Below are 9,153 nucleotides of genomic sequence, written 5' to 3' on the forward strand. Positions count from 1 at the left end.
CTATTGCTAAAGCATATGTGAATGTTAGGTGTATTTCTCTGGATTCTCACAGTCCCTGGTAAAACAATTCCTTATACTGTAATCTCTTCTGTGATATTTAAGATATCTTAAGCACCCTATCATTTGTTTTTGTTGTGCTCCCCGTGGGGTTGATTCAAATTACCAAACCTGTCATAACCCTAAAGTAAACGTGAGTGGAATATTAGACTTGCACAGATGTACACAGGTAACATCATATACAATAGGCAGTGAGTGTCTTCACCTCAGATGTTGCTCAGATGTTATCTTCCCAATGAGGTCAACACTGACACTTCCTGCCCTGGCAGGTTAAGCTCCATTACTCTGTCTGCTTTTTCTTTCTCCATACCACTACCTCCTTCAAATAGTCTGAATCACTAACTTGTTGGTTTTATTATTACGCTTATGCTATAAAATAAATACTATGAGAGAAAATATATTCGGTGCTTGTAACTTTTATTTCCACAAGCCTGTGACTGTCTCTGGAATACAAGAGTAACTCAATATGCTTTTTGAATGTATGAAAGAGTAAGTGAATGAAGGAGATGATTAATGCCCCATGACTCTGTGAGCAAAAATATAGAATTTGTGCCTGAAACATTAAAGAGGGGACAGGAAAGCTCAACAAATGCAGTTGTCATCAGCACATGAGGATGATCAAGCATCTCCAGGAAACAGTCACAAATTCAGGGGGAACAATCCAGTTCCTTCCAGCTTCCTGAGAAGGATGTAAGCCTGACCGTGAACAAGGCACTCTGAGAGGTTGTTCCACTCAGTCCTGGGGGAGTTTTTTGGTTGTTCAGTCACCGATTTGTGTCCAGCTCTTTGCAACACCATGGACCACAGCACACCAAAGGACCCTACTAATTCCTAGACAGAAATCACTGTTGAACCTGACAGAATTCACAAGTCAGTCAGGGACTTCTGTTCTTCCCTGGGGACCCTCTGTGTAGTGACTGGAGCCAGAGGCTAGAAACATAGGCCAGAATTTATGGATCCGTAAAGTCCTTGCTCAGCCTATACCTGAGAAAACAGGTATATGCTCTGTTCTGCTTCCTGCAAGAACATCTCCAGAAACTTTCAGATTCCACTTTATCATTTCCTCTCAGAATGTACACAAGCAAAAGTATAGTTATCTCCCTTATTACAGAATAGACTGCAGTTGAAAATGAACACAGGCTTAAATATTTGGAGATACAATAATCCTATAGTAGAGTACAATTTTAGAAAAAATATACGAATAACATTTAAAAATGATTTTCAGGAGATGGAATATTTTTATATGAACCAATTTTTTCTTAATTATAAATTTAATTTTATTAAAGGAAATTTACTATGGGTCTCTGACTTACAATTAGGTATCTGAAAATCTTCTCCCTACCTTTACTAAAAGATTGCAACCAGGATAATGATATGTGATGGGTATATTTAAACCACAAACACTTAATTTCCTCTTATTATTATATATATGGCATATTATTGTATCAAATCCTATGAAATAACAGACTTCACTAAGAAAATATTTTTCTGGCAAGCTCTCTTCAGAGCCCCCTTAATCTCATTGTTCCTGAGGCTGTAGATGAGGGGGTTCAACATGGGGATCACCACCATGTAGAACACAGACACCACCTTGTTCTGATCCGTTGAGTAGCTGGACTTGGGCATCACGTAAATGAATGTGATGGTCCCATAGAACAGAGTGACTGCTGTGAGGTGGGACGTGCAGGTGGAGAAGGCCTTGTGGCGCCCCTCGGTGGAGTGCATCCTCAGGATGGTGATGAGGATGTAGAAGTAGGATACAGCTATGACAGTCACTGTGACCACAATGATGGAGCCAGCCGTAAATGAGGGGACAACTGCAGGGATACTGATGTCAGAACAGGAGAGTTCAACCAAAGGAGCAAAATCGCAGAAAAAATGATTGACTTGATTTGGTCCACAGAAAAGTAAAAAATAGAAGGAAATAGTGAAGGAGGAGGCATTGAAAAAACCACCTATGTAAGCCACTGTGAGTAACTGGACACAGACTTGTGCAGACATTTTGGTGGAGTAAAGCAGTGGGCTGCAGATTGCTGTGAAGCGATCATATGCCATGGCAGCCAGAAGGATGCACTCAGTTGACCCGAAGAAAACAGCGGAACCAAGCTGGATGGCACAGCCAGGGTAGGAGATGGTATTTTTCTCCACCAGGAAGTTTACAAGCATATTGGGTGTAACAGAAGATGAATAGCCCACGTCAGCAACGGCCAAGTGGCTCAAGAAAAAGTACATAGGATGATGGAGCTGAGATGAGATTCTGATAAGAATGATTGTGCTGAGATTCCCACATATGGTCACCAGGTAGATACAGAGGATGATCGTGAAGAGGATGATTTGAAGGACTGGGTCATTTGTTAAGCCCAGTAAAATGAACCCTGTCATTGCAGTGTGGTTCCCATGCCCCAGGGAATCCATGAGATAAGGTAGCTGCTACCAAAATGAACCTAGATGAAACAATTTATTACAGAAGTTGTAAATTTGATAATTTCATTTTCTTTAGTACAGATACAGGGTGTGATTATAAATAAAGATATTCAAGAATCAGTGCATATTTACATGCAGTTGTGAGACTATCTGTATTTTTAAAATTATTTTCAGCAGAATTACCAGAAAACTTTCTTGAAATAATGTCTTTTATCTTTTGTATCATATTGTGTCCAAAACACTGTTAAAGTGGATTTAAACTCATAGAATGTCAGAAATGAGATAAAAAAATCAATGAGTATAATTAAAAAATTAGAAAAGAAATGAGTAGGGTTTATAATAGAGATTTGATTAATAGCTAAATTTTATTATATGCTTGCTAAATTATAAGCATCAGTTTAAGCATTTTATATTTATATGCTTATAATTTAGTGTGTGTGTGTATATATAGTCTATGCTTATAATTTGGTCTGGTATTTAGTATATATATATAGTGGGTGTTTATAGTCTATTTTTCATAAAATATTTTTATTATAGGTGAGTAAACTGAATCTGAGGAGGTTATATAAGTTGTACAATATCATATAGCAACTGATAGAATCAAAATATGAAGTCCAAAAAAATCTGACTACCTATCTCCTATAGTAACCACGCAATAAATAATACTGACTACAAAGTCCAATATACCTGGCAATGAGTGTATAACAGATTATCCTTTAAGCCTTCTGGCAGTTACGTATATCTCTTTTATACATAGTTATGTATTTCTAGTTAGTTATGTATTTCACAATATTTATCCCTTAAAAATTTTTTAAAGGACAAATAAAAATGTTCTTGATAGTATAACAGAAACCAATTTCAAATTAGGGTTGTGGATTTTTTAAATTAAAAAGATTATTAGGTAGTTTGAAATATTGATGTAATCACTATGCAAAAAGCATGATTGATATAAGTACATAATTCAAATACATTTATTCAAACAAACCAAATTACTTCCTACTTTAACAATGTTTTCATGAAATATTTTCTTTTTTAAAAATCTAAATGCCATACATCAACATAAATCCGCCACGGGTGTACATGAGTTCCCAATCCTGAACCCCCCTCCCACCTCCCTCCCCATACCATGTCTCTGGGTCATCCCAGTGTACCAGCCCCAAGCATCCTGTATCCTGCATTGAACCTAGACTGGCCGATTATACAGAGTGAAGTAAGCCAGAAAGAAAAACACCAATACAGTATACTATGGAATTTAGAAAGATGGTAACGATAACCATGTATGTGAGACAGCAAGAGAGACACAGATGTATAGAACAGACTTTTGGACTCTGTGGGAGAGGGAGAGGGTGGGATGATTTGGGAGAATGGCATTGAAACATGTATAATATCATGTAAGAAACAAGTCTAGAATGAAATATTTTCAACATAATCTATAACTGAATAAAGTGTGGTTCAAATTCTTAAGAATGATTACCTAGTTAGTGGTCCTCATTTCTGAAACTGCTGACTTAAGTCCTGAGCTTTACGTGATGTGTTATTCTCTTAAAGCTAAAGCAACAGATTCATAAACAAAATAACTCTTTTTACAAAAATAGATATAATATCTTTCAATTTTTAAATCTTCAATTGAAATCTTTAAACACCAGTAAATGCCCAAACATCTCTAGAATAAATTTATTAGCATTATGTTGGAGTGCCGAGTTTGGAGAGTGTTGAAAGGCCATATGAGTTTCCTTGTTATTGATCAGGAACAAAGGATCCTTGTTATGGACTATGCTTGAAACTGACTACACATGAAATTGATGGCGGAAACAGCTCCGCAGCTAACATTACCTACTAGTTTCTTGATTAAAACTGCCCTGTTCCCCAACTCTTAACTTGTGAATTCAGAGACAACTTTAGGGAGTAGAACATTCTCAAATAGTAAATGAAAATCAGTACAACAGATTCATTAACAAAAGCTAAAATCTTACCTCCTGGAATAAGAATTCATCTTTCTGTAACAAATCATGGTGATTGTGATTATAAAGCTGTCTTTAATTTTTGTTTGCCTTTGGGGGTAAATCTCTGAGGAATCTAGAGATTCAAATGTGAATTCAAAAGCAACATTGAAATGTCATTATGTTCCATAGTAAATACTGAACTGTTCAATTCACACACCAAAGCAACTAATATTTCAAAAGTCTTTCAATTCTCGTGGTCAGTTTATTCTTTTGCTTCTATTGAGATATTTATACATACTTCTATAACCTTCATTTAATAATTTACTAGAAAGTACAATACAATAAATTGTCTTAGAGATAAATACTGGTTCCAGATTTTCTTTGATATTTCCAATTAAGAAATAGTACTAAATTTCAGGTATAAAAAGATAATTTTAGATTTATCCATTCAATATATGTTTTTAATAAGTAATCTATATTGATTTTTTTGATGTTCTTATTTTTTTTTAATTTTTATTTTTACTTTATTTTACTTTACAATACTGTATTGGTTTTGGCATACATTGACATGAATCCTGATATTTATAAGACATGCTATTAACTACTTTGGGATAATATGTTGTAGAATATGATGGAAAATTAAATTTTAAATAACAAAAAAATTGAACATGTGTATTAATTATCATATCAAAAGTAAAAAAGCAAAAAAGACGGTAATGATAACCATCTAGAAAGACAGTAACGATAACCCTGTATGCGAGAGAGCAAAAGAGACACAGATATATACAGTCTTTTGGACTCTGTGGGAGAGGGAGAGGGTGGGATGATTTGGGAGAATGGCATTGAAACATGTATAATATCATATAAGAAACAAATCGCCAGTCCAGGTTTGATACAGGATGCTTGGGGCTGGTGCACTAGGATGACCCAGGGGGATGGTACTGGGAGGGAGGTGGGAGGGGGGTTCAGGATGGGGAACAAATTTACACCCGTGGCAGATTCATGTTGATGTATGGCAAAACCAATACAATATTGTAAAGTAAAAAATTAATTAAATTAATTAATAAAAAAGTCCTCTCAGCTCAGCTGAGTCGCGCAGTTGTGTCCGACTCTTCGCGACCCCATGAATCGCAGCACGCCAGGCCTCCCTGTCCATCACCAACTCTCGGAGTTCACTTAGACTCGCGTCCATCGAGTCAGTGGTACCATCCAGCCATTTCATTCTCTGTCGTCCCCTTCTCCTCCTGCCCCCAATCCCTCCCAGCATCAAAGTCTTTTCCAATGAGTCAACTCTTCGCATGAGGTGGCCAAAGAACTGGAGTTTCAGCTTTAACATCATTCCTTCCAAAGAAATCCCAGGGTTAATCTCCTTCAGAATGGACTGGTTGGATCTCCTTGCAGTCCAAGAGACTCTCAAGAGTCTTCACCAACACCACAGTTCAAAAGCATCAATTCTTCGGCTCTCAGCCTTCTTCACAGTCCAACTCTCACATCTATACATGACCACTGGAAAAGCCATAGCCTTGACTAGACCGACCTTAGTCGGCAAAGCAATGTCTCTGCTTTTGAATATGCTATCTAGGTTGGTCATAACTTTTCTTCCAAGGAGTAAGCGTCTTTTAATTTCATGGCTGCAATCACCATCTGCAGTGATTTTTGAGCCCAAAAATATAAAGTCTGACACTGTTTCCACTGTTTCCCCATCTACTTCCCATGAAGTGATGGGACCAGATGCCATGATCTTCGTTTTCTGAATGTTGAGCTTTAAGCCAACTTTTTCACTCTCCTCTTTCACTTTCATCAAGAGGCTTTTGAGTTCCTCTTCACTTTCTGCCATAAGGGTGGTGTCATCTGCATATCTGAGGTGATTGATATTTCTCCCGGCAATCTTGATTCCAGCTTGCATTTCTTCCAGCCCAGTGTTTCTCATGATGTACTCTGCATATAAGTTAAATAAGCAGGGTGACAATATACAGCCTTAACGTACTTCTTTTCCTATTTGGAACCAGTCTGTTGTTCCATGTCCAGTTCTAACTGTTGCTTCCTTACCTGCATACAAATTTCTCAAGAGGCAGGTCAGGCGGTCTGGTTTTCCCATCTCTCTCAGAATTTTCCACAGTTGATTGTGATCCACACAGTCGAAGGCTTTGGCATAGTCAATAAAGCAGAAATAGATGTTTTTCTGGAACTCTCTTGCTTTTTAATTCCTTTAAAATACATAAAACTTACCCAAACAAAAAAAAGTAATATTGTCAAGTGGGGTCTTTATGAATAGAGACATAAGACATATGTCTGACAAGCATAGCATAAAAGTGGAAGGAGGAAAATCAGCATATAGAATTGCAGGATCTCCATATTTTGTGTGAATTACTACATTATTGGGGCATCCCTGGTGGCTCAGAAGGTAAAGAATCTGCCTGCAATGCAAGAGACTCAGGTCCTAAGTAAACTGAATTTGGTTTACATATATTTGACAACTGAATTTGGCAACATATATTCTTATCCTGAGAATAACTCCTAAGCAGCATAATGCAAGAAGTATGCCAAAATGCCAATGGAAAGATTTAAGTGAAATTTTTATAATTCAAACAACCCAAAAGAAAGCAGGAAAGGAGAAGAGAGGAATATCAGCACCAACAATAATACTGATAATGAGCATCTGTGAAAATCTTTCAGTTAACATCATTCTTAATGGTAAAAGATTAAATGACTTTCACCTACACTTGGGAAAAAAAATAAGGAGGTTCACCATCACTACTTTTATTCAACATTATACTGGTGGTCCCAGCTATTTATAAAAGACAACAAAAAATTTAAAAAGTATATAGTTGAAACAGGAATAAGTGAAACTGCCTCCATTTGTAGATGTGTTCATGCAGAACATTCTAAGAAATGTATAAAACATGTACTATAACTCATTTGGTAAGATCAGAGGATAGCATTCTTAATATATAAAATACACTTTATTTTTGTCTACTCCAACAAACAATGGAAAGATTAAAATAAAAATGTATTTCATAAAACATGTTAAAAACCATAGTATTTAGGAATAAATTTATGGTAAGCTATACAACATGTCTTCACTAAAAGTTATAGAACAGCTGAGAGAAAGAAGATATAAATAATGGAGTGAGATATACCATGTTCATGATTGGAAGACACAATAAAATAAGTAAATAATAAGTAAAAAAAATCAGGTGATAGTTTTCCAAAACTTGATGCATGCATTCAATGAATATGGGTCAAAATTCTAGAAGGACTGTTTGTATAAATAGACAAGCTGATTCTATGTGTGCGAACTAAACAGATTAGTGAAAGTATTTTTTTTTAAATGAAGACAGTGTCTCTAAAACAGGACCTTAAACCGTAATTCATATGTGAGTGATTTCCTGAGGAATGAGCTCGGAGGAAAACTGTAAGGAGAGGGAGAGGCAGGACAGGCATGGGGAGAAGCTGGATAAAGATGCGGGTTCTACTGAAGTGCAGCTTCAGTTTGAAACCATGGGAGCACTGAACCATGAATGATACAACAGAGTTGTCCTACCATGTGACAATAGGGTGTTTTTGTCATTGTTGCTTTTAAATACTATATCATTAAGTTTTTGGCCATGGAGCACCATGGGAATGAGGGCATGCATTTTCAGATATTTCGAATCAATTATATTCTTTTCAGCCACCAGTAAATCTCAAAAGAATATATTAGCAGCTGAGTCTCAAAGAAGTTGAAATGTTCACTGGCCTGGTAAGGGAGACTGGGGAAAGGCACAAAACTCTCTGCCTAGCTTCAGAAAAATCCCAGTTTATTGCAGTGTAGAGCTATCTGGATGCAATACTGTATCTGCTAGCACTGAGGTTCTGTGTCCAGTGGAGGTCATCCAAAGTGTCTCTCCTCATAGAACTCATACTTAATGACTGCAATTTCTCTCTTTGTTTTTATGCATCATTCAAGCAAGGGGCTTCTTAAAAATGACGTAGCATTTATGTGGAAACTTAAAAAGAATGGGCAAGAGTTTGGATGAGTCAAATTAGAAGAATTTTTTTTTTTTTTTGACAGAACAGTATAAAATGAGAAAAGAGCAAATATTAAGCAGAAGATAGCATGTTCACTGGTTTGTATCAAGTGTTGGATTGTTATTGGAGATAAGACTTAGTAGCACATTAGATAGATAGTAGTACAGATGATGAAGACCTTAAAGGCCAAGCTGATGGGAGAGGCAATTAGGGGCCCTTTGTAGATTTTATAAATGCCAGTACAGTAACTTGGAGAAGGCAATGGCAACCCACTCCAGCACTCTTGCCTGGAGAATCCCAGGGATGGAGGAGCCTGGTAGGCTGCAGTCCATGGGGTTGCGAAGAGTCGGACACATCTGAGTGACTTCACTTTCATTTTCACTTTCATGCACTGGAAAAGGAAATGGCAACCCACTCCAGTGTTCTTGACTGGAGAATCCCAGGGACGGGGCAGCCTGGTGGGCTGCCGTCTATGGGGTCACACAGAGTCGGACACGACTGAAGGGACTTAGCAGCAGCAGTACAGTAACTGGGGATTTATATGAAATGGAATTTTCCTTCACAGCCAGGTCTTCTATAGAATAGTTGCCTCTAAGGGAGAAGTCACAGTGTTTATGCTGTGTGTTAATCTTATATTTTGTTGTTGTTCAGTCTCTAAATCATGTCTGACTCTTTGTGACCTTGTGGACTACAGCACACTAGGCTTCCCTGTTTCTCA

The 9,153-nt window shown here is 37.2% G+C and overlaps 1 protein-coding gene across 1 annotated transcript; it reads right to left on the reverse strand.

Moving 5' to 3' along the window:
- Positions 1 to 1,509: 1,509 nt before the first annotated feature.
- On the reverse strand, positions 1,510 to 7,512 carry LOC138092113 (olfactory receptor 5P76-like). The gene is made up of 2 exons (XM_068987982.1): positions 7,500 to 7,512; positions 1,510 to 2,453 (listed from the first exon to the last, which is right to left on the reverse strand). The coding sequence occupies exon 2, from the start codon at positions 2,437 to 2,439 to the stop codon at positions 1,510 to 1,512; it is 930 nt and encodes a 309-aa protein (XP_068844083.1). The 5' UTR covers positions 2,440 to 2,453; positions 7,500 to 7,512.
- Positions 7,513 to 9,153: the final 1,641 nt, after the last annotated feature.

This window comes from Capricornis sumatraensis, chromosome 16 (assembly GCF_032405125.1).
Source record: "Capricornis sumatraensis isolate serow.1 chromosome 16, serow.2, whole genome shotgun sequence".
Lineage (NCBI taxonomy): Eukaryota > Metazoa > Chordata > Mammalia > Artiodactyla > Bovidae > Capricornis > Capricornis sumatraensis.